The sequence below is a fragment of the Crassostrea angulata genome, chromosome 5 (genome assembly GCF_025612915.1).
Source record: "Crassostrea angulata isolate pt1a10 chromosome 5, ASM2561291v2, whole genome shotgun sequence".
Lineage (NCBI taxonomy): Eukaryota > Metazoa > Mollusca > Bivalvia > Ostreida > Ostreidae > Magallana > Magallana angulata.
Window position 1 is genome coordinate 40,066,953 of NC_069115.1, and position 26,834 is coordinate 40,093,786.

General features: G+C 31.5%; 2 protein-coding genes across 4 annotated transcripts; one reads left to right on the forward strand and one right to left on the reverse strand.

Moving 5' to 3' along the window:
- Positions 1-247: 247 nt before the first annotated feature.
- On the forward strand, positions 248-26,315 carry LOC128183948 (low density lipoprotein receptor adapter protein 1-A-like). Of its 3 annotated transcripts, none has more exons than XM_052853192.1 (9): positions 248-381; positions 4,124-4,281; positions 5,672-5,784; positions 5,935-6,049; positions 7,147-7,239; positions 7,551-7,620; positions 7,816-7,898; positions 8,625-8,671; positions 9,635-13,280. In XM_052853192.1, exons 2-9 carry the CDS (start codon positions 4,183-4,185, stop codon positions 9,786-9,788), a joined length of 774 nt encoding a protein of 257 aa, XP_052709152.1. In that variant the 5' UTR covers positions 248-381; positions 4,124-4,182; the 3' UTR covers positions 9,789-13,280. The 3 variants fall into 3 exon arrangements, with proteins under 3 accessions (XP_052709152.1, XP_052709151.1, XP_052709149.1); XM_052853191.1 differs by lacking the exons at positions 248-381; positions 9,635-13,280 and adding exons at positions 3,039-3,475; positions 26,006-26,315; XM_052853189.1 differs by lacking the exon at positions 248-381 and adding an exon at positions 3,047-3,475.
- LOC128183947 (uncharacterized) lies at positions 15,078-21,638 on the reverse strand. Its single transcript, XM_052853188.1, has 3 exons — positions 20,912-21,638; positions 20,174-20,302; positions 15,078-16,604 (listed from the first exon to the last, which is right to left on the reverse strand). The coding sequence occupies exons 1-3, from the start codon at positions 21,636-21,638 to the stop codon at positions 16,213-16,215; spliced, it is 1,248 nt and encodes a 415-aa protein (XP_052709148.1). The 3' UTR covers positions 15,078-16,212.
- Positions 26,316-26,834: the final 519 nt, after the last annotated feature.

Sequence of the window (26,834 nt, forward strand, 5' to 3'; positions counted from 1 at the left end):
AGTTTTCACTTATATTCTCTATGCCACGTAAAAGTAATTGATATTTGGGAACTGACATCGTGCGTAACGTAACTTCTGCATAAGCTGTTGAAAGAAATGTAACGGATAGAAAACCCGTGGGTTCTGACAATGTATAGAATGCCGAACCAAAGTACATTCCATGATGCTAATACATAATTATATATCTGTAGTTGTGTTTGATCTCTCCGTATTTTTTCCGCATGCACTCGTCATTTAATTTGATCCTGACTGACCGTTTGAAATGTAATTATATACGTGCACCTTGCCAGCTACTAGTATCTTCAAAAGAGCAGGCACATTCTGCTGTCGGGACATTCGTGTCCCCGTAAAGGGAGGCTTTTTCACCCAGAACTCGAAAAAGTAATAGAATGTCCATTGCTATATTCCTCAGAAAGAATCGGTGAGCATTTGAATTGCGTAGTATGTTCGTTTTCTATTACATATACACTTTGATTGACATGTTGGTTTTAAAATCAACTATCTTTTGTGTATAGAATTTTTCTTCGTTTTATAGCTCACCTGAGCCGAAAGCCCAAGTGAGCTATTCGGATCACTTTTTATTCGGTGTCAGTCTATTCGTATGTCTGTAAACTTTTGTATTTTCGACTTTTTCCCCAAACCACAGGCTAATTTCAACCAAACCTGGCACAAAGCATCCTCAAGTAAAGTGGATCCAAATATTTGTTAAAATAGAGCGTCACGTATCGAGATAATCAAGAATTTTTGAGAATTTGTTAGTATCTTTAAAAAATTTTCCCCAAAAAAACCAATTGGCTAGAAAAGATTTAACTTATGTGGAAATATCATCAGGTATAGTGCAAATTCAAGATTGTTCTCTTGGTGTAGAGTGGGGCCATATGTGGGTGTCGAATTTTACAAAGGAATATATTTGGAAAAAAAAACTTTGAAAATCTTCTCAAAACCATTTGCATAAAAAACTTTAACCTGTGTTAAAGCATCCTCAGGTAGACTAGTGTAGATTCAAGTTTGTTCAAATCACTATCTCAGGAGGTAGGGCGGGCCATAATGGGGGGGTTGAATTTTACATAAGAATAAATATAGACAAAGCTGAAACTTGTTTGAAGGCTTTTCCGGGTTGTGCATATTCATGTAGTTTAAATCAAATAATGATCCCTGGGTACAAGATGGAACCACATTGGGAGTAGGGGACAGTGTGGTTTACAAAGGGATAGAAAAAATCTGCTGTACTAAATTGTCAAGATATTTTGAATTTGATACTGTAATGCTGATTTGATCGGCTATTGTTGCTCGGGTGAGCGATGTGGCTCCTGGGCCTCTTGATTTTAATTTGAAATGAGAGGCATGAGTGCGCCTTTGAATTTTCGGGAAAAAAATGAAATATCAGTTGATCTTTAATAATTAACTGGTTCAATTAAAAAATAAATATGGTGTTTAATTTCCATTTTCCTTTTTCGCCGAAGAATTTGTATTGTTTTATATCATTCAGATGCATGTATAAATATGTCTACTTACTCTCTGAAACCCATGGCGAGTGTCGTTTACTCTATGGCCACGTGTTTGAGTTGTTTTTATTTTCGTTTATCAAGTTTTATACCTGTATACTTTCTTATAAAAGATTCTAAATTTAATAAATAAGAAAAAAAAATTAACGGACCTCTGAATCTCTGTCATTTCTTGATCAAAATTCAGAGACCTGTAGGAAAGTATAATGCGAGTAGATCTCAGTTAACTTTTACTTGAAAAAAACCTGAAAAAGACACTTAGGAGATTTTTTTAAAAAAATCCCATTTTGTGCATAGACGAATCATTCAAAACGCAATTATATAATATGAATCCCTTACGTTTCCTTGCACTAGCTAAAACTATTACGCTACATTTATATACATGTACATTTGATTCACGCCACTTAAATTAGAGTGGACATGTAAGTGTTAAGTTCTCTCGAGCAGGGTACACCCAAACTCAATTAAAAATTTTAAAAGTGCATTTTTTAGACAATTTGTACACAGAATAAGTAATATAAAACGGCTTTTTTTTAAAATTCACACTTTAATAATCACATGTATCACGTACAATTAACTAATTATAATTGCTATTTTTACCTCTAAATGCTTTTTGGTCATGTATTTTCGATGTGTACTCCATCCCCTGATCCAAATGCATGTGAGTGCAGATGATTATACATGTATATGACCGCCTCATGGGTTTCATCATAATCATGGGGGGGGATGCTTCCCCCCCCCCCCCCCCCCCCGAGGTAGATGTCCAATTTAAACCTACCACAACACAAGGTTTTCATTTAACTCCATACCTAAGCCAATTTGAAAAAGCTACCTCATATGCAGGGTTTAGGAAATTTTCCGCCGGGGGGGGGGGGGGGTAATTTTTGGTTGGAATGGCCTAGCTTTTTTCGGTAATGTGAATTTTAATATAAATAATAGTTTGATTTTTCCAACTTGTGAGGGTCTCCATTGTAAACCAGCGCCGCTCTGTGATGGTTATCCCCTAATTTGAAACCACTGTCCACTTGAAATGACCATAGAGTCATGATTGATATTTTGGTATGGATACATTGCCTATACACACTGTCGTATTTATAGCACTTACAGCACTAACTTTGCTTGCGAGATGCTCATTTGCACGTATTTAAGCCCCGCCCTAGCAAACGATAACTTAGTTTACATATTGGTTATAAAGGCTCCTTTGCTTATCATGAATATTTATACGCAGATTTAATTCATACGCAGATTTAATTTTCTTTTTGATGTCAAGAAAAAGATAATTTAAATTTCATCGCAATTGTGTTGGATCATCAGTCCCCTCTAAATAAAAAAAAATATATGTTTTAATTAAGCACAACTGTTGATTACTAAGTCCAGACAATTAGGGTGTTCACTGTTTGAGATGCAGCTGAAAATAGCGGACGAGAAGGATGACGGACAACCAATGACATCTTAGTGACTCATTTATGGTAGGCTACCTTCATCATATTCAGTTATAAAATGTGTTGTGAGCCAAGGTCATATTATACAACACACAGTGAGTTTACTGTCACAAATTCAATATACGTTACACACTAACATTTTACAATTAATGTAATAAATCGTATCAAGAAGCTGCAGCTGCTGTAAAGGGATGAAACAGTAGCTTAGCGGTTGCCGTAAGTATTTGCTCTGACCGAATTCCAACTTAATTGCATCGGGATCGAGTGTCTTGGTTTACTCATGTCTTTAAAACTCTTTGGCAAGCCAAGCTTAGCAATCAAAGCGTCAAGTGTCTGTTGGAAGCATTTTGTGTGTCATTCGGGTCTCGGGAGATAGCCTGATACGGGCCGTCACATTTTCGGTGATTTAACATTAATTTCATGAATGGGAACCCTGTTATGATTGTGCTGTGAAAGAAGTAAACATGGAGAAGCTTAGAAAGGCCATGGGGCGTAGCCCAAACACAACCAAGGAAAGCAGACACGAAAGTAAGAAACCGCCGGCTGAACTTAGACAGTGTTAGACTCAGAGGACAGTTGTTCTTTCGAAAGTAGTAACATTTATATCTCGTTTGTACAGTACTGTTTTGTTACAGTTGATCATATCGTGACTGGATTTTTGATTATGTCTTTGATTTCAGGTTTTTTTAGTCATGTGGGGAGCCTTTTGAAACTTTAGTCTTGTTTAAGCCACTCCCAAAAACTCACCTTTTGATATTGTAGTTGTTTGATCCTTAGGAACTGAGGATATAAACCTGGGTTGATAAATGAGAAAGCAAAGGAATAGAAAAACAGGGGTCTTGGGTTCAATTCCTGGTCTAGCCACTAGCTTTCCTTTATTGCGATTGACCTGTTCCATGGGTCATTTAACTTACTTATACATACATATATATGTAAATAGGTAATTTGCTACAATGGTCAAGCAGTTGAAAAAAAGAAGTAGAAAATAGTAAAGGGAATTAAAAATTTTAAGTAAAAGAAGTAAGTAATACACATGTAGGATTGTCATAGCCATATTTTTTTTATCCCCCCCCCCCCAAAAAGACAAAAATGTAAAGGTTTAATAAATAAAATCTGAAGAAACATATTTTAATTAAAAACAGTTTTAAAAATATCTATATCAAAATATGATTGCAGAGTTGGGAGAAGGCTGGAATGAAAACAAGGAGGCGGTGAAAGACGGAATTACCTTCCACATGAAATATCTTGGATCCACCCTTGTAGAAGAGGAAGAAGACAGTCATAGCTATGGAGATGGTGTCATCACGAAAGCACTGCAAAGCGTCATTGCAATGGTAAATGCTTTTTTGAAGTGCTTGGTTTTCCATGAAATAACACAGAGTTAAAACAAACTGGCCTATGTATTCAAGTATACAGTTAATGAAGTGATTTTTCATTATCTGTTTTGACTTTTGAGTATGACTGTTATAAAGTGATTGAAAACTTTTATGTAAAAAGGTAAAGCAAACCTTAATATTTTTTCTACTAGTATATTGATTACAAGATTATTATGGATCAGTACAAGAATATTTTCTAATTTTTTTTTGTAATCCGCCATTCCAGAAAAGTAAATATTATTTGCCTCCTGGTGTAGAAAAAAATTGATAACAACATTTTCCAAATTCTAAAAGTTTGATGCAAGTATTCTTTTTGCAAGTTATTGAAATATATTGTTTGAATATATATTTACACTATATTGTACCTCATATCAATTCATTTAATTGTCCTTATTTTCTAACTACAGTATATTTAGTGGGTTTTTTTTTAAATTTCACATCAATGGACACACTTGTAGTGTAAAAATTGGAAAAGACAACTAAGAAACAGAGAAGAAATTATAGCCAATGAAATTCATTGGGTCAAAGCAGAAACCTTTTCTTAGATTTATTTTAGATTTAAATTCCTTTAATGAGCATGGATCAGGGTGGTTTAATCTACCAGATATACTGTATTCAGCATTGTAGTAAATTCATCTTAAATGTATATGTGTTTTATTTGGGGATGGATTTCTTTGTGTATGTGAGAAGAGTACCAGTAATTGTGAGCAGTTTTGCTAGGTTAAGTGCTTAAAATCTCATAAAGTTGTTATTATAGATATGAAAGTTGAATAAAAATACTTCAGATTTTACAAGAATAACAAATAGTGTCCGTGCATGTATCATACTTCCTTTTTGAAAAATTACTTGCAGTACTGTTCTCTACTTATGAAAGCTAATACATGTACCACATACATTTAGAATTCTTTTCCTCAAAAACAATCAAACCGGCTCCACTTTGAGCATTCCCCTCCTCCCAATTTCTTATTTTCAGGCTTTTTTTTCAAACACCACAGCCAGGTTATGGAAATTGTTAACTTTTTTTTTAAAGTTAGGAATGAAAGATTTTTACAAATGTTATTCATTCAACAACAAACAATCCTGATATTTTAGTCCATTAAATTTCATATTAGATAACTGAATCATTAGATTTGTTGTGCAGACCTTGTGAAAATGTGATAATGTGTAATTTTAATGGTTATAAACTTTTATATTGTTTTATTTATTTCCAGCTATTTACCTGATATTAAAATATTTTATTTCTGAATTTAATTATTTAAAGTTTATAACCATTAAAATAACACATTATCACAAAAAATTTCAAAACTATGAATTTAAAAATTAAGTCTCCGGATTTTGATTGGTACAGGCAAAATCTTCAGGGAAAAAATTACCGAAAGTCGCACTGACTGTCTCTGCGAAAGGAATACAGATCTGTGATATGAGCAATAAACAGGTGCTTGATGAGATATCCATATATAGGTCAGTGCAGTGCCTTGCATTGTGGAAAAACATCATACAATTAGTGCCATTTAATAAATTAAGCTCAATTTGATTCATTGTCTTTGAAAATCATAGAACTATTTTTAAAAATAATAGATGATTTTGATTAAAATTCTGTATTTTTTTCAGGATTTCTTTCTGTTCTGCTGATAAAAACTTTGACAAAGTGTTTGCTTTCATGGCCAGAAATTCTGTGAATGAGACCATGGAATGCCATGCCTATCTCTGTGATAAACCCAAAATAGTGAGTAGAACTTCATTACTGCTAGAAAGAATAATCCTACTGTGACCAGGCTATGCTCAGGTCACAGTGGGTCCGTATGAAATCTGTCATTTTAACGATTGAACATTCTATCTACATTAATTACTGCCACCAGAGCATGTTTAATATTTTTGGTAATGCAATCTCACAGTATATTGATATAAGATATGCAGCCTGGAAGAAAGATACAAGATTCATATTTATTTGATGTTTTTGGAAAATACTAGTAAGTCAAAGGTTGAAGTAAACTACCAGAGTTTAAATTTGGTACCTTATCGATGTTTTTAAGCAATATGTGGCTTGAAGTCATCAAGGACACTTTGCCATGAAGTGAAATATCGCTGGTTCAACGCCCACTGTGATTACATGTACTTAGTATTGTGTGTTGTTGTGTCTTTAAATGAAGGAATAAATAGTATTTATATCTGCATCATTTCAGTTCATTAATTTAACTGAAAATGAATACCAGCTTATGAGTGAACATGCAATGGACAAGTTTCCTATACACGGGAGTGTCCATGACTCATTCTTATAATTAATGGCATCACAGTAACTGAAATAAAAGGATTGAACTTGCCTTACATATAATATTTTTTGTTCATATGGTGAATCATTCATATACATATTAAGAAAAGTTTCCTTTTACCAATTCTTGTGCATTCAAGTACACTGTAAAGGAGATGTATTATCAATATGCATGGTTTAAAGAGTTTTTTTTTTATATTTATCAGAAAAAAGTTGATTTTAGTTTTTGCAAATTTATTACTGTTTAAAAAGCATGTAAAAATATGTGCCAAGAGATCTTTATCTTTGCTGTAATGAAGTATAAAGGAAGTAAAAGAAGGAAGCCAGATGGTTGTGCAAGTGGTTGATAAGATTCTTGGTGACTAAGATTATCATGAAGAGGTATGACTAATAACAGGAAAAAAAAAGGAAAACAATACTTCTAGCTTCAATAGATATTGGAATGGTGCTCTGATATGAATTAATTTTCATATTCTTTTTAGAATGATAAAACTAGAGATTAGATTTTAATTGATGTCAGACTTTGTATTGCTTTAATTTTTTTTTTTTACCAGGCACAAGCGGTTACTCTGACAGTGTCAAAAGCATTTGAACTGGCAACTGATTTACATAACGAGAAAGCCATTACTAGTCCAAACAAAGAAACTGTTAGTATTTAAGAATAATTTTTTTAGTGATAGATTTACATTCCTTTAGACTATTTAATTTAGATCCTTGCCAGGAGAATGGATATCAAAACTCAAGAATAAAACATATTTTTTAAAGTTTTTTAGGAAAGCTACCTGGTATTATTGATAGGTTGTTTTTACAGCTTCTAATTATCATAAGTATGAACTGTGTTTAAAAAGATTATTTATTATTTATTTATTGTTTTTATTTAAAGAATAATTATTAATATTAATATTTTCAAGAATAAACAATCTTTGTATATTTATAATGAATGTTTTTTCTTTTGTAGAATAAAGATGCTGATAAAACTGTTGCAAAGTCAAACAATGTTAAGAATTCAGAGAATAAAAATTCAACAGGTAAGACAAATAAATTTCAATTTTTTTCAGGTATTAATAGCCTAAGGACTAGATACATGACAAAGAAACATATTTTGTTGCAATAATTGATTTAAAGATTTACCGTCTAACAACAGTGTAAATATTGCACTGATTTTTAGCATATCATAAATTATCATTTTCACCAAATATGAGTATTGTTTTTGTTTTCTGCAGTAAATCAACCAATCCCTCGACTCTCTAGTCCCAAAGCCAGTCAAGATATCCTTAGTAGCAAATCACATCATAGTTCAAAATGGGTAAGACACTTAAAAAAACATAAAGCCGTTAGGCCCTCAAAATAATCTTATTGGTTCTTGGGCACTGCTGCATGAATTCAAATGTTGCCCCGATATTATTTATTGTCATTCTAAAAAGGGAATAACTCAATTACTTTCATGAAAGGAACTGCAAACCAAAATTGAGTTTTTCCACATTTCAATTTTGTGATGAAAAAAAACTGAACTTCACGCCTGCAGTTTTGTATTTAAAAAATTTTTGGCCTAAGAACCAAAGCATTTTGTTGTACAATCAAAAGATTTAGTTAGCATGTCCCATCCGATGATTGTTTAACTTCCACAACAGAGAGTGGTTAATATACACTTACAAATGATCTCATTGTTTTAAGACTACAATAATATTTAACCACATCCAAACTAAATATTTTGATAATCAACAAACTGTTATGACCATTCCTTCCATTCTGTGAAAGATTTAACAAAGAAATACTTTATGACAATGTCAGTATGTTTATTCAATCACAATGATTAATAATATATATTTATATGTTATATGCAAAAAATGTTTGTTAAACCTCAAAGTTTGTTAATGAAACATTTTTCTCAACTATGGAATGTACCTTCTTTTTGACTTCAATAATGTAGTATATGTTCATTTAGAAAAATATTTATATATTTTTTTATATGAGCCACATCAAGTAGGGCTTGGAATGTTATGTACTATATATATATTTTTGAATTTTTTAGCAAAGTTTTGAAGATGAGAATTTGGATGAAGATGATTGTTTTTCTATGTAAGTATTTCTGAATTCATGACCAGAACTTTTTCCTCTTCTGTAGCAACAAACAAAAATATTTATCTTATCCATTTCACATCAAGTGGTTTGCTATTGTGAAATTGTTAACATATATTTCAGAAAGTACAGATTATGATTCATAATTAAATAGAATTGTTTCCAAATTTTCAAATGTCAAATAAATTAGCCGCTATAAAGTAAACAGCAAATTTTTGGATTTGATTCAGATTTCAAGGAAGTGGAAATATCCTTTGAGTCCTTTTTTTAGAATTATTATTTTGTTTAACGTGCTTTGTTCAATTTAGTCTGAAGGTTATCATTTCTGAAGAAAAAAAACTGATTAAAAAACCCCCATATAAATCAAGTTTTATAAGATAAAGAAATCCATGTATTTTTACGTCATTTTAATCAGATCAGATATCACAGATAAATAAAAAAAAAACCAGTAAAATATATTGTGTTAACTTCTACCCTGGTAAAATTAAAATGGACAGTTTATGAATTTACTAATGTAAATATAAGAATAAGAGTGTAAAGGAATTTTCTTAAATGATTTTGGCAAAATTTTGTTATTTTTTCCCCTTGGTCAAACAGTCCCCTTAATCAGGATTTAAAAGACCAACTGTTTTATTTCACATTTAAAGCATATAAAAACTCAAAAAATATCTTTTTTTTTGGCATCAGAGTAGAATAAAATAAAAAGCAAATCAAATACTCAACCATTATTGCAAAGTGTTTTCATGCTGCAGCTTTGTCAGTAGATCTAAACTTTTAAAATATTTTGTTTAAATCTACTGATGAGGCCTGAGAGCAAAAGTGGTTTAGATAAACATTTGAGCCTTGGATTTGTGTTTTGACCTAAACAACACAATATATAGTACATGTATATATTATAAGCACTTGTATCCAATCTTTAAGAGAACTGATGGACTGATATTTCACTATTTACTTAACAAACAGGCTAGCTGTGGGGAGGAGCAAGGGCCTGCAGGGATTCAGAACTGACCTCAGACAGGAAGATATAGACGATGGCGTCAGCCAGTACATGAATGGTAACAGTTCTCAACTGTCTAGTTCAAAGACATCGTCTATGGAGGACTTGATGTGTCTGTGAAGTCTTTATGTACATTAGGAATCTCTTCCTCTTCTAAATCTTCTGTTGTTCTTGATAATGGGTTTGAAAAATGACATTAAAATACCAGGGTAAAAATGCCATTGTGTATGTATGTGAACAATATCACTTTGAAGAGAATCTTTGATAATTACACATCAAACAACTCTTAGAACTGAGAAGATAGCAGGCAGTTAAAGTGTCTTTATTCAGTGAGAGAAGAGATGCATTGATTATTCTGCGGTATATGTGAAGGTTAAACTTTGTCTGCTGCCCATTTGTTACTGCTTTCATTATGTCAAACATGATGTTCTTGTATTTATTTTGAGATGATGTCTGCCATTTAGTTTTACACTTCAGCCCGTAATTTGTGGATGTATTTTCACTGAAAGTTTTATGTCATAGGAGTAAACAGTAATGTTTATCATCACAGTTTTAAAAGCTACACGATAAGCGTCTAAATCTCACACTATGATTTTTTCTCTTTTTGTTCATTTTTGCTGGCCAATTAAGGACATATTATCACATATGGTTAACAAAGATTATTTTGTATTGTTTAAAATGGCACCTCAATCTGTATACAAATTTATTCGTAGATGTAGACTATTGTTTGCTCTGAGACTACATCGATATCTGTAAAATTCAGATCAATTTATTATTGCATTGTGTAAAATAATGTACACCAAGCAAAATGTTTCTTTTCTTTTTGATAGATATTAACATACAGTTATTGCTTACTAATCCCCTACTGGTAAAACCAGGGGGACTATAGTCCAATCCACACTTTGCAAAAGTTGTTTCCCTTTGTGGGGTCAACCCAAAGGTCAGAAGGGAAAAATCTAATTTCCCCTTCTTTATGCAACCAAATATTTGGACACCCTGTGATGAAATCTGTTTGAGTTTGAATTATCACTTTAATGTGTGGGTTGCCACATTTTTCATGTTAAACTTCAAAGTTGCTAACCTCTGAACTACATAGACTACTGTAAAAAATCTGTGGGTTTTCCCCCAAACACTATAAGGTTTTCCCCAAAGATGGCAGCCAAGGGACATATCTTTTCTTAAGTGTGAATTGGTCTATAGCCTTCTTTCAGTTATTCCACCCCAGCCTGGTTTTCCAGACTTTTTTTTTGGTTTTGGTTTGGAGAATTGATTTGAAGCTTTCCATGTAGCTTCATAACGAGAAACTACAAACCAAGTTGAAGTTTTATTAAGATTGACAACTTTATAATTGTGAAAACCATCACTACAGGTGATTAAGAAATTAATCTTAAATGTCTCATTTTTTCTAATCGGGTTCTTCCTTAAAAACGATCTTTATTTTCATTTTCTCAAAGACAGCTGAATTTTTTAAATGTGACCACATTTCTACATTTCTGTACACTTGTGGCCACTATGAGTTTGAGTGTTGTTTATTGAATGTTTAAGACATAAGTATTGTTTTCCAACTCCATGAGATTTCCACTCCAAACTCTGATTTGTATGTATTCTACAGTTGACATGAAATGTTTGAAATGTGATTACACCCTTTATATATTCAGTTAAGTATTAAACTGTATATTTTTGAGGTACAAGTTGCTTTTGTGTGAATGAATTCATTGATTACTTTAAAAAATAAATAATGAAATAGATAAAGAAATAGATTAAAAATAAAAGTGGTAATATTAGGCACTGTTACATCAGGTCAAATTCTGCCGATGATTAATTTAATTGCCATATTGAAATGTGAAATAATTCAAATTTTTTAATTCTTAGTTGAGATGTGGAAATGAAGTCATTTCACCTTTGCAAATCTTATGATAAAATAAAAATACCTTCCTGCCATATAATATTCTAAAACATTGGTCTGAGAACCAAGTGATTAAACTTTTTTTTGCCTAAAATAAATTCAAACAGATTAAACATATTCGGAATATTAGTATTTTGTCAACACTTCTGATTTTTTATTTCAATTTGATTGCAGTGCTATTATGTATTGTCTATTGATAAATATATGTAATATCCTTTTAATCATAAAGCTAAAGATTTTAATTGAATATTTATTAATTAGTGATGATGGTTTATTTTCTTGCAGTAATTTGAATTCAGTTATTAGAATTTTAAAAAAGCATATTTGTTACATTCTGCTCAGTACTGGGCTAAGTTTGATCTAAAAGAATTTATATTTAATTTCTTTCAGTTTCATTAACTTATTACCATGAAGCTCCTTAACTTTGACAAGAAAAAGCAAATTATTGGGCAATTTTATTTAAAATGCTCACTTATAAATAATGGGCATCAATTTTTATTTAAAAGCATAATAAAACATTTAGATATGAAATTTGACAGATGATACCTGCTGGTGCTAAATGCTTAGAAATTTTATTTAATTTTTTTAAGATAGAACAACTCAAGTATGTTCTCTTTTTTACTAGTACATATATGTACTTTTACAGAATATGTCTTATGTTGTGAATAAAATTTATATTTTTTGTATAAACATGCTTGCAAAATGTCTTAGTCCGGCACCACTTGAATTTTAAATAATTTTTTCTAGAATGACCAGAAAATGAACTATATCAAAGCATTGACAAATTTGGTAGGATAGATTCAAGTATCAAATTGTTAAGATCATTGCTACAAGTAATTATGTTATACACGTACATAAATTAAGCGTGCATATAATTTCTACCTCATTATCTAACCTCCCGTAGACACTTGTATTTCAAGTTGATGTTTCAACTCATGGATCTACATGTATAGAGCAATAATTACTAGGAAGATATTTTTGTAGCATCCAGTCTTTTTAAAGTTTAAATCCTTCATTTGATCTCAAATAAAACTCATTTTATATAGTAGGGCATTTACCAAACGCATGAAGGATTTGATATTTGTTGAATTTGGCATTTTTTTTAGTTACGGTAATTGCATGAGTTATGTAACCCTAGATGATAGAATTCAGATTATGAATACGACAAATTATATATTGTTGTGATAATTACGTCCAATGAATAGTGCTATGTGACCTTCTGAAAGTTTCCTCGACAGCATATACTTGTCATATATAGCTACACGAATGTGAGAAATACTGATTATTCAAACAAATAACAATTTCACAAACTATTAAATTCATGTTTTATGAATGGCACCAATAACGTTTGATAGTTGAATTCAGACAACCATATGCAAAGCTTACGGTACAGTTGAGATACATAAACACCGATATTTAATTTAACTCTTATAATTCTTTTATAATTCTGATGTAGATTTGATAGCTGTACATGTTGATGGGCATTTTATATTCTTGCTCATTCAATGTAAAAAATTTTGTATGATCATCTTTTAACAAAAATTACAGAAAATGCGTTTTCTCGTGTATCGATACTGTATCTATTATGTTATCTATTTTGAATTATTATGCTGAATGCTTAGTATAATAATTCATAAGCATGCCTTTTTTGCAGTAAAGATGTTGAATAAACTTGTTTTCAAACAGATAAAAAATGAATTGCTTATTTTTGTGTTTTGGGATTTTTTTTTTATAAATATTTAATAAATGATGATAATATTTGGGTATAAATTTGATCTTATCTTAATTAAAATATTATTTTGGTATAATATAATTTAGTCCCAATTTCATTAATATATTGCACTAATGTTTATGAAAGTATACAGATTAATGCACGCTAGAACGTTTGTCTGTTGTGGTTACCATAATGAAATAAACTGTTTTTAAATTCATTTTATACAGTTTGTCAAGTGTTTAAATGGGTCAGGGATTTGTTTATTCTTGCGTTATAATGTTAACAACCCCACGGAAGAGCAGGGCTTGTCTTGTGTAAAATTCTACAGTATACTACAGAAAATTATAACTTCTGACATCAATATGTAAACCAAAGAGCATGATACGTTAAAGTAGAATATAAATTACATCAGTTTAATAATTTAAAAACAATGCTCAACCTGAGAGAACTAATTGTTGGTATTTAATTAAACACTCTTACTTGCACACATACATGTACGATGTAGTCATTGTTTTACATCGTAATCTTGATATATTTCAATAAACAGACTAAGTCCTCTTGTCCGACTTATTTGGAATGAGCATGCATTTAGAAGATAAAAGATTCCTATTGTATCATACGACTGCCGTTGTAAGTAAACATGTAATCCTGTTGATTTGCACATATTTTCTTGCATTATATATAACAATGGGATTTGGCACATGTAATAAAAACTTATTTCGCCCTCTCCCTACCTGATGGACAACAAATACAATGTGATTACAGATGCGTCTCAGTTTGTACTTTTATAATAATAACTTACACCAATACTTAGATATTTGATAGTAAAAGTCAATGTTATTTAATATTAGTCTAACATGTATGCAAAGGTGAATAAGATGAATAAAGATATATAAGCAAGATGTTATCAACAAAAATACTTTTGTGATTTGTGATTATTCAAATCTGCCAGTGCCTTAAATATAAATTTGAACGTTTAAAAAAAGGGTATTTATTTTCATCCACATTGAGTGAATCGTCTCCCTAAAGTAAGGAACGAGAGTCAAGAATACGATTTTTGCCAAATCTAAGAAATTTATTTAAAAATTCTTCCCTAACAGTAGAATACTTAGGACAAGAGAAAAAGAAGTGATGTGAGTCGTCAATCTCTCCATATTAGCAAAGAGGGCTTGATATAAACTTGCATCTCTAAAGATCTATGTTTAGCGCACAATTTTGATCAAGTTTTGTGTGTAAAAAGTTAGTACGTCTTTTCCCATAACTGAAATAAGGTGGAGCTACTGTTAGAAATTTAGAAATTTTGTTTTTAAATAAAGATAACGAACACGAAACCCTGGTATCCCGAGGTAAGGAATCCAACCCAATAATAACCATTCAATGCCTATATTTATATTTTCATACTGATGTCTATTTGTATGAAATATATTGTGTATCGCCGCTATAGAGCCATTAATTGTGCTCTTAGTCAGGGATATGAAACATACATGGAACAGCCATATTAACAAGTTATTTAGTTAGCTTTCGCGATAAAATATTTAGTGCCAGAAACTTTGTGGAGAAAAATCTGTTTTATATAGGAGTAGATATATATTAATGATTGTTTTTCAAAAGTAAATACATGTATCAAATTGGTTATGTAAGATTGAAAGTTTCATTTACTCTTACAAAAATAAATATACTCAGAACACGTGAAGACGATTGTATCTGTGCTCAGGGCGCATGGATTACCAAAGTGTATTCATAGAAAATTAAATGTTGCAGATTTCCAATGCAAACATAAGGAGAAATATACACTGAATGTAAATTTATTATGATTCAGAAAATATTGAATAGGTTTGACACATTTTGATGAATACTGCAAACAGTTATCATAAGTAAACAATATACAAAATCTTGTTACAGCATTTACATGAATTAGAAATAGCAGTGGTCTAAGTACAGAGCCTTGAGGTACACCGGCATGAATTGGTGCCGTAGAAGAAAATATATTTTTATACATAACTCGTTGTGTCCGATTTGCTAAGTAGATTTTTAGCCAAATATACATCTTTCCATCAATGCCATACATTTTTAATTTATATAAAAGTTCTTTGTGCCAAACAAATCAGGAAATACCACACAACATGATTTCCCTTCAACAATTCTCCAAACAATATCATCATATGTTTGTAATAATTGAAAAACAGTTGAATGACCTTGTAAAAATCCGGCTTGTTATTTAAAAAACATAATATTTCTGTGAATAAAGTAATATAAATGCTTAAATACAATACGTTCCGGCCATGAATTTACCAATACAACTTAAAAAGCAAAACTGGTCAATAGTTGGAAAAAACAGAAGGGTCGTCTGTTTTTAAAAAGTGGAGTAACGTTAGCATGTTTCCACATAATAGGAAAAACAGATTCTGTAAGTGAGCGGTTAAACAATAGAAATATTGGTTGGACAATGGTAAATTTAGTAGCTTTCAACATTTTGTGACACATAAGGTGTGCACCTATGGCTTTGTTTACAGAAAGAATAGATTATATATCAATGATTTTTTGTTCATTAATACACATTCTCACACATACAGTGATACATAAATATTTCTTGAGGTAATACAGAGTTATCATCATCAAGTAGTACTGTTCCGATTATATATAACTTGTTCTAAATATTAGTTTTAAAAAATTTATTACATAGATACAAAAATTATATTTCATTTAAGCAATGACACTGTGTTTTTTAATAACATAATAAAACGTTTTCAAAGTGATGTTCGCTTTATAATTGTACTTTTTAAATTCAAATCATGTTGGTATTAAAGCAGTTTTTAACCACCAGATAAAAGCTTAAGCGAACTATTCGCACAATGTATGGCAAATTGATTGAATATCTCAATATTCACTGGGATAACTCTTTATCTACCTTTTTAATGAATATATTAGAAAAGAAATCCTGAAAACGTGGTTATAGGACCGTCAATATAATAACCCTGACCAGAGTAGCGTTTCACCCACACTCTGTCTCCCTTCTGTAGAGTTAACACCACCAGGTTAGGTCCTGCTTCGTAATAATCACTACCTCCATGCGCCATTGTTCGGACCTTAGTTACTCCATTCAACACGACGTCTACATATATGGTTTGGGTATTGTAACTCTGCACATTGACGAAGAAGACATATTCCCCCGCTGTGGGGGCGGTAAATACCCCGGTACTTGGGTTGTATCCGTTCCCGACGTTTGTGATGACCACAGGAAATACCAGAGTAGCGCTGTTCCAGGTAGAACTAGCAGACGATATAGTAGCAGTAAAACCTACTCTTTTGGATACATCTACAATAATGTTAAAATGTTGAATGATGAAGAATTATATCATATAGCTAAATGTTTTTGTTTATTTTCCTTGAAATATCTTTTATTTAAAAAAAAACCAATTAATATATGTTTAATAAACGTAATTTTTTATGCAGCCAATAGACACTTCACTTATCTGAGCACCAATGTCTTGCTGTAATTATAATGACAAATTGTTTCAATATAGTTAATATGAGGAAAATAAACTTTTTCGTATAATCTTATTATCATGTATTCTACCATGCAGCTTTTATATTCCTCAAATGAACTTTTTCTGTATATTATTAAAAATGCATAGCGTAGAACTCAAAGTATAGGGAAAAAACATGTTAATGTTCTTGAAAACATGTTAGAGTTGCTAAGATGATGGCAATAATGGTTACAATTTTAAGAACTGTCATAACGATACATGTGCCCTTTTGTGAGCTCTGTCTGAAACCAAAGATTAAAAGATCATTCATAAATCAGATCTTAATAGATTTTTTTTCTTTTGAGTAAGGGAGAAAATCCTCAAACTGTCCATTCTGTGAGAGAAAGAACTGTTCGAGGTCCGAAGGTCCAAGAACAGTTCTTTCTCTCACAGAATGGACAGTTTGAGGATTTTATCCTACTTAAAACATTTTCTCTATTGTTAACTTAATAAACTGTCTCAGGTGTTGGCTTGAATGATTGCTAAGATTACGTAACACTATTTATTGTGCATTTAAAAACAGCAAAAGCGGTGAAAATAATGGTGTATTGTTGAACTTAATGGACAGTGTCAGGTAAGTTTATATTTATATGATACCTAAGGTGACTTCTGACTACTCTGTAGGTAAAACAAAAAGAGAAAAGATGTCTTCATCAGCTGGAGAAAGTATATTTTTGACCCAATCACAATTCAGAAATCCAGAAGAAAGTGTAAAACGGATGGCATTTTGAGTGATTAAGTTAAGAATCGACAGTGTTTTCCACTTAATGTACAGCTACAGGTAACTTAATGTACAGGTTTTAAAACTCCAAATATATTACGCTATATAATGTACCAAAAAACAAAGGATTACATAACAAAAATGTTTTAAATATTGTGAGATTGTTGCTGATATAAAAAGTACTTTATTTTCGTTAATGTTTTTTCCTACAAGGCTAGGTTTTCTAGTGGGTCGTTGGGAATAAAGAACACAAGACAATAGGCCCAAACACTGTCAATTTAACACTCTGCGATCATGCTGAAAATAACTTAAAATACTATGGACAGCAGGTTGGTAGCATGTTATAGTGGGTTGGGTCAATCTTGAAAATATTTCTTTATCGGGAATGGGTTCACTATCTAGAAAAGTTGACGATATTTTTTTTTTAGATTTAATAACACCGTTTTGCCCTCTGGTGTCCTTCATTTATGAATAATAACATCTATTGCTTTTTCTGTGAAATGCAAAGAAACTAAATATTTTTGTGCTGATCCATTTGTTTTCTTTATAACTGGATTTATTTACTTTTAAACGCCGTAGTTTTTCAAAAGTTCATATTCTCATATAGGTGAGAAAAAATTTGTAGAAATCGTGTGAAAATTCCATGTTTAGTAAATAATCGGTTTGTGTTTAACCATGTCTTTCCAAAGTGGAATTCTACAATGTATACCTAAATTTTATTTCGTGGATCGCTAAAGTATTATCTCCGAAACATGATTTTGTTGTTCAAAAAAGCATACTTGCCTTAATTATTTTATACATATTTTTGTAAAAAGTGAAAAATCTGTTTTGGCTGCATGTAACAAATTAAAGAGTTTAAAATGTGCTTGAATAAATCCATATTACATGTAATATCTAGAAATAAACCGGATAATCTGAACAATTCACAACATAAAATGTTAGCTTCGTTTTAAAGAAATCGATACACTTTTCAAATAGCTAGCTATAGATGAAAGGAAATTTAATGATTCAATATCTAGCAACTTGTTAAAACCGCACAAATAATTAGCTACGAAATAAAAATAACTATGCTTCAAGTAGCTGAAAAGCAATAACTGGATACAAGGAATACAATCAGATCATTCAATACTGAAAATGACATAACATAACTTTTTGAATGGATAAACAATGAGTTTATAGACAGTTAACAATGCAGTTCTTTAAGTTTCAAAATTTGGCTCTTTAAGTATTATGTTTTAAGAATTGTAATATAAGTCTGCTTACTATAATTTTAGAAAAAAAATAATTTTAATTAAATAATTAACAGATAGATTGTTGACTAATGAAATCAAAATTTGCATGAACTTGGGTTAGGGAATTTTTTTATCGGCATTGTTACGGCATACTTCGAAAAAATACGCACTTTGAATTTGAAAAGTGCATTAAAATTGAAGCCGATATCATAGCGCTTCGAAAAAAATATATAATGTAAGATCATGTCAATATTTTTTGGACCCTCGAAAATGATACACGTACTTGTTTAATACTGGTTCAGCTCGACGGAACATTGACAAGGTAATCAATGAGATTGTTTGCTATCCTTAATAACAAATTTTGCAATGAAAAGGCAGAATTGTCAATAAGATTATTAAATTAACAATTTGAACATGAAAAACAAAGGTTCAAGAGTTTATTAGTTTATTGAGATTCGCCTTTTTACTTTGTAAATGCTAATATATGTAGAAACTTTCATGGTAAACGATAGCAGACCTATATTTATAATAGCGTTTATAAGCTTACAATAAAAAAATGGCAAAGTATATCAAATACATTACTTTTATAATATTTATTGAAAATAATGCAAAAATTAAATTGCATATTGCTTTAACGACTGTAACTATTTTACTTTTTATTTCAAAATAATTCATTTGGCTTGAATTTGAGAAGTTAAGTTATGCTTAGAGACCACCAAATGTGGCATTAAACCATGGGAAAACGTTTCATTGGTCCGATTTTATATCACTTTACTTTGTTTTTTAAGTTAATGAAATTGATATGATATTTGGGGAAAAATATGCAGGTGCATTCATCAAGTTATCATTTTGAATAATATATTGGACTGTATCTTTGATTGTCCCCTTGCCGTTTCCAATGATGATAGACCATAATTAACACTGTTTACGATAAATATAAACACTTAATTTGTGTAAGTACGAAATTGGTTTAGAACGAACTCAATATTTTTTCTCTTATTTTCTTCAAAAATACGTCAAGGGCCTTGATGAAAAAATATGTTGATGTATATCAAATACTTTTATACTTTCTTATTAAAGTGCGTTGCATGTTTTGGTCCCATTTTTTTAAAATTTCACACAGTTAAAAACATACTAAACAAATTAATAACTTTGCTACTGAAAGCTGATATCATTTTTTTTAAAATTGCCATAAAAAAGTGGGATAGCGATTTTTTAAGGGTTTTAACTTCACTGAACAGTGATCGTTAAATAAAATATCGACATTTTTTACGTTTTCTTTTCATTTGTCATTCTTTAAATAAAATTTTCTTTAAAAATATCCTTTATTCCTAGGCATGCAAAACATAACTATACTTAATGAAATATAAGTGCATAAATAATCTAAAAAATTAAGGCAACTTACCACATCTTGATTTGGACATGTTCATTTGGGCAACTTCCAGGGATGACACGGTAGAGGACAGTTTAAGACGCTCATACTCTGACGTTTTGAACTGGGTTTCAAACTTGGTGACTGTTCTATTGAGGTTTTCTAAAAATATATTATATTGGATCGTAAACCTTTGACTAGTAAAAATGGTGAAGCCCGAAGGGACTTTTAAGATTTCATCACCTCTGTTCTACGTTTAAATCCCTTGATTATTTGACATTACTTTTTAAATATATAATAACGTAAGATATAGCTAGAGATGGTCAGTTCATGAGCTCATGCGTTGATTATTGTGCTATCATTATTATTGATGATAAATGTAACTTACTGACCCGATAGAAGTTTTACAAAGATTTTACTTCATATTAGGATTTTTTTAATGAACAATTAATTATATAAGTATATCCAAGAAATTTCGCAGCTCGCAAAAACGTAATTTTTAGACGCCTTAATAGCCATTTCAACGAATAAATTTGTACAAATATAAGTACGATTAAATGTCTTACTTGAAATATATATATAAAAAATTGCAACAAAATTATCACATTTTTAACTTTAAACCCCCCTCCCTTTTTTATACTAAATTCATATAAATATCTAAAGTCATTTCCGACATCAATTATTAAGACTAACCTTTTATTGTTTTTATATCGCATGGACGCCATAAATTTTCTTGTGATGATTTCAAGTGTATACATTCGATGTTCTTACCTGTAAATTCTCCATTCATCTCCGTTTGAAAATCTTGTACATTTTGAATTAGTTCTGTGAGATTACTCAATCTGCTCTTGGTTTGAAAGTTTTTAGTTTTCAACTCATCAACTGTGATATTAAAATAATATTCAAGTTCTTCATACTTTTTATCTCTCGACTCAGTTTCCATATCAGTGTGTTCCTTGAAGTCAAACAAGGTAACCGAAAGATATCTTAGCTCTATTTTGATATCGGAAATGCCACTGTTGGTTTTGTTGAACATTTCCTGTCTTTTTTGGTCTGATTCCATCTGATTGACGTTTACCTTGTCATATAAAGAAGAAACACTTTCATTTAATGTCTGTATTCTTGTTTCAAACTCCATCATTTTGGCCTTGCTGATTATGCTACTATTCTTAAGTTCGCTGTTTTCCTTTTGAAGAGAGTATACCAGAGTGTTTAAGGCTTCTATTGCCTGCTGTAATCCTGATACTGTTGTTTCACTTGCCGCAGAACCTTTTTTCATAAGGTTAACATCGTTTACAAGTGCATGGACGTTCTTGACCAACGCAAGTCGGATGACGGTCTCTTGGTTAATCATCTGCCGTAGGATGCTCAAATCGTTCCATTCCTGGTCTTTGCTTTCCAATGATGTTGAAGTCGTGTTTTCTCCATCTGTTAACGACGAAATGGTATCTGCATGCGCAAAACTTAAAAATATCGCTAATATACAAACCAGCATCATTGTTAGGATTTGTAAAGAAGAATGTTCCAAACCAGAATCAAAAACCAATTTATTTAAAAATAAAATATCACGTGTTCACTTAAAACTGGATGGTATCCATGGTTGGATACAGAATTTAATGTAAAGTTTCAATTTAAACTGGTGGGATTCTTTGCGTCTTTTAATAATTTTTTATCATTGCTTGCAATGGTATTCAAATGAATTTCTTTATACCTCGATGAAAGATACAGTGTATAAAGTAATGATTGTTTCTTGTTTCGTGGGAAAGTTGTTTTTAAATTGGTTCTTCTGCATTTTGCGATAATTCTTATTCATAGCATTTTTGTCACATTGCTGAGGCAATTTAATAATATTTGTTTTAATAAAAGAATTACCCAACCCTTGTAAAATATATTACATAATAATAAATGTTTACATCAAAATTGAATTATCAAACATGATATTGTTCACTTACTCACCCATTCCTAATCATATCATGAAGAAAATAAAAGTATATCTTTAATAAGAATCATTTTACATGAAAGATAATGTATCAATTCAATGCAGAATATCTCAGATGTACGGCGTCATGTTTTAGATGGTCTGATAAGGTGAAACATGTTTTCAAAATTACTTAATGCTACATTTTTCAGATTGCATTTTTAATAAAAAAGATCAAATAGCCGATACCTGTAAAGAAGTTTTAATTCTGTGTTGATAATAGTTATGCAACTCTTTTTTATTATGATCTCAAACAAAACCGCTTGCGCATACGTTACCAGAAGTGTTTGTTGTTTTGCTGTTAGAATTAATTGCTCAATTGAAAACAATGGTCTCTAATGTCTAGCTGAAGGTTAGTATCTATTGGGTTCCTGCAAAACAAAATGCAAATTGGTTCTAACTTCATAAATACATGTCATACATAAGTGTTATTTAGCTTTTCCTTAGTTCATCTATTTTGTAAATCATTTTCATAAATAATTTTGTATTTTTCTGTTTCCGGTAGAGAATAACTTTTTTTCAATACCCGTTATCATCGAGATTTCTTAAAGTTTTTTATTACCGGAGTTTAAAATGCATGATCTTTATGGATCATATCGATCGATTTTGTTACAGTTCTCAACTTCTTGCTAAATTCACTTTCTCTGGCTTCATTATATACGAATCATAAAGAAATACAAACAAATGTAATAGGATAATTTAAAATCGTCAAAGTGTTTATCCAATTGCTCGATCATTTTAAGATAGCTTTAACACCATAAAAAAATAATAACCTCGAGTTTGGCAGAAACGTTTCAGAAATAATGGTTTTTAATTGATTTGATTACTTATATGCATTTCATCAGACCGATCCTGTCAGAACCAGCTGCGTTACCATTTTTAGCTAGATGATTATATCATTTAAAGATGATTTCCTCAATATACTAGACATGAATAATGGTATCGTTCTGTTTTTAACCTTTGTTTAGAAGTTTTTAAAACTTTGATTACTTATTCAATTTCTCGGAGTGGTGTACTTTAATATGAATACAGATACTGGTATCAGTTATGTACCAGTTTTCACTTCAATATGTCCATAACTCTGCAAACTTTTCATTGATACAATTGATACAAGAGTTAAGCTTGTTAATGATGCTTCAATGATACGTTCTAAAGTTGTATATTTGTATTTGTTTTTCATGTATAATGTTTTTTGTTAACATAAATATGTTTGAGAAACAAAGGCATATATAAAACTGGCGTGAGAAAAGCCATTAACAGAAGTGCTATAAAAAGTATTGTTGAAACCTGTTAAGTTCTCCCTCCATCTTGGTAAAATAATGATATATCTCTTTATTATTGATGGCTTAATGAAATTCATTTACTGGCACATAATTTCGTGTATGTAACTAGATAAAATGTAATAACGGATCCAAATGGAAACTTATGAGAATTTTGACTGTAGTGGTTTTATCGAGATGATTTCAGTTTATCGTTATATATTTACATCTACCAAGTATTATTCCCTCTATTTCTTACAGAAACTTATAGTTAATTCATAGCTCTATAGAAACAACCAGACTGAAATCTACACACCCCGTTTATCGATTGGTCCAAACCTACAGCGACCTAAAAATAACTTCACGAACTGCACGAAATAATCATGACGATGTCAGACGCAAAGTCTCACAGGAGACGATTTGGCTGTTTCTTTTAGCTAACGTACTTACGTACATTAACAGTAGATTACTGAATTTTACTTACTTTTCATAATCAACTTATTGATTAGTTAATTAGTTAATTAATTTCTTTAATGATTCATTCTGATTATGAAGTTAGCGAGTTATGTATTTTTTCTGCAATGTCGCTACCTTCATATCCCGAATGAATCCCCAATGAAAGCATTTCATTGTTTAAATGTTCACGGTTATTTCACTTGAAATTTTCTTAACCACTGTATCCTACAAAAATATCATATTCACCATACGACTTCGAGGCAATAAGTAACAATCGTTGTACTACAACTGCAGTGTATATGTAAAACCAAAAAAATGATGGGAGTATAAGTGTTACGGAACTATTCCCCGAGGTAATTATTATTTATAAATGTTGAGTGAAAGTGGTGCTATGAGAGGTTTGATAATGTTGCAAGTATGCATAGGCGTCGTAGTCGTGTTTTCTAAGAATTTTGTTATAGCTAGTTAGGAAAGTGAGAAAGAGCAAGCATGATTTTATCATTTGAAAATTAATATGTGTAGTTGCCATATGTTTATTGTGCATGATAGAGTTCTGAGAGATGACAGGGAGTAATTGATTCAGTTATTAAAAGGGCCTGAGGAGTAGGATATTATTGGCCGTACCCAGGGAGATAGTAGAGAATTACTGTAAAAGTATGATTTTGACTGTGTGTTCTATTAAACGTTTTTGGAGAAATGCGGCTACCGCTTAATAAAGTACATGTAAATCGCTAAATGCCACGCATATATGTATAAGAATTGCCCCATTCAGGAATACGCTAATTAAAACCCGCGCTTACTTGTTAAGAAAATAAATTCCGCCAAATATTGTACACACCATATATAATACGTTTACAGTAGTTTGAATGTCATTGAGTGAAGACGTACTTTATGTCTGCGACGATATTTCCTGTGTTTCATATATTGTGTTCGTTGTTAATATGTGAATAAACTTGTAAATATAAACAATAGATATCGGTGTCGGTGACAGGTTTGGTCTCGGTCACATAAGGTATATTTCATTTGATGATAAATGGATTCAATTTGATGTAGCTGTGGTCTGGTGCTTTGATAATAAGCGTCAATATCTTAAAGTACATTTAAAACGTGATAAAAATTGTGCGAAATTATCATATAATATAGATATTTAATACTGTTGTAACCCTTAAACTTATAATTGATCATATCATCTTTTTCTCTATTCATATCAGCCATGCAAGTTTTATTTACTTCCCCATGCTTACAGATATGAACTGATTGATCGCATATCATTGTATATTGATGACTTACAAACAAACAATAATCTTTCCTGCAAGAAAAAGTGGGGGGAGGGCTGAACCCTCTATCATGCTATGTTTCTAATGGTTAGGTATAACTTTGCAAAAAAAGTGGGGGGGGGGGGGGGGCTAAGCCCCCCTAGCCCCCCCCCCCCCGGTTCCGACGCCTATGAGAAGTAAGCAGTTCCTAAACTAAGATATCCTTGATTTATCGCTAAACCTGTACTTATTGACATGGCTAATGAGCCGGGGACATCGTACATGCGAGAGTCCGACAGTTTGGACATTGTCGATCAGGTGGTTGACGACGATGCAGGTCAGGACGACGAACGCAAAGTGCACATGCACACGACGCAATCCAAGTCAAAAGTGTCCACGAACGGTATGTTTGACAGGAGTTGAGATCGCAAAGTCAAGGGGAGACATCGAGAAAATGCGGGCCGAGTATGAGTACTTATAGTTCGCATCCCCCTGTTAAGAAAGCAAAAGTGAAACAGAGCAAAAGCTGTAATCGATCGTTTCACGAACAAGTCAAACTTCACCTTCCAGGAGAGTCTCGTTTAATTTTATAATTATAAAGGAACTTTTAAAGTATCTGTGCCTGGATTTCAGTCTGTCTTCTTTCGTCGTATTGGATATTCCTTGTCAGTGCAGCTGTTGCTATATTAATTTGTTCAAAACGCGTTTCTACGCGTCTTTTCGTCCAATGTAACGTGTTTGGTTGTATGAAATAGCTAAATGCAGTGAAGCATGAATCGTGCTCTCGGCCTTATATAGGGGATGTGTAGCGAAGCAATGAGCAGAACAATATAAATCGATAACAAATATGGCGGTTGTCGGAGATAAAAGGGAAATAATGCGTATTTATGAATTCATGTCAGCTTTAACAATTCAGGCTAGCAGTGGGGAGTGGCAAGGACCTGCAAGGATACAGAAATGACCTCAGGCAGGAAGATATAGATGACGGGGTCAGCCAGTAAATGAATGGTAACAGCTCTCAACTGTCTAGTTCAAAGACATCGTCTATGGAGGACCTGATGTGTCTGTGAAGTCTCTATTTACATTAGGAATCTCTTCTTCTTCTGAATCTTCTGTTGTTCTTGATAATGGGTTTGAAAATGACATCAAAATACAAGGGTAAAAATGCCAAATGTTATATATGTATGTGAACAATGACGTCTGATATCACCTTGAAGTGAATTTTGATAATTACACATCAAACAACTCTTAGAACTAAGAAGATATCAAGCTTGTAAAGTGTCTTTATTCAGTGAGAGAAGAGAGGCATTGATTATTCTGCGGTATATGTGAAGGTTAAACTTTGTGTGATGCCTATTTGTTATTGCTTTCATTGTGTCAAACATGATGTTCTTGTATTTATTTTGAGATGAGTCTGCTATTTAGTTTTACATTTCGGCCCATATTAATTTGTAGATGTAATTTCACTGAAAGTTTTATATCTTAGGAGTAAACAGTAACGATAATCATCTTTTATCATTTTTAAAAGCTACATGATAAGCGTCAACATCTCAGACTGGTTTTTGCTCTTTTTGTTCATCTTAGCTGGCCAATTTTAAAAGGGCATATTATTACATATGGTTAACAAAGATTATTTTGTCTTGTTTAAAATGGCACCTTCATACAGATTGATTCGTAAATGTAGACTATTGTTTGCTCTGAGACTACTTCGATATCTGTAAAATTCAGATCAATTTATTATTCCA

Bases quoted from the DNA above. Each gene is read 5' to 3' on its own strand.
- LOC128183948 (XM_052853189.1), top strand. From the start codon at position 3,412: ATGGAGAAGCTTAGAAAGGCCATGGGGCGTAGCCCAAACACAACCAAG. The intron at 5,785-5,934 runs GTCAGTGCAGTG...TATTTTTTTCAG, and splicing joins GATGAGATATCCATATATAG to GATTTCTTTCTGTTCTGCTG. The intron at 6,050-7,146 runs GTGAGTAGAACT...TTTTTTTACCAG, and splicing joins TCTGTGATAAACCCAAAATA to GCACAAGCGGTTACTCTGAC.
- LOC128183947 (XM_052853188.1), bottom strand. From the start codon at position 21,638: ATGATGCTGGTTTGTATATTAGCGATATTTTTAAGTTTTGCGCATGCA. The intron at 20,303-20,911 runs GTAAGAACATCG...ATATATTTTTAG, and splicing joins GATGAATGGAGAATTTACAG to AAAACCTCAATAGAACAGTC. The intron at 16,605-20,173 runs GTAAGTTGCCTT...ACATTATTGTAG, and splicing joins CATGTCCAAATCAAGATGTG to ATGTATCCAAAAGAGTAGGT.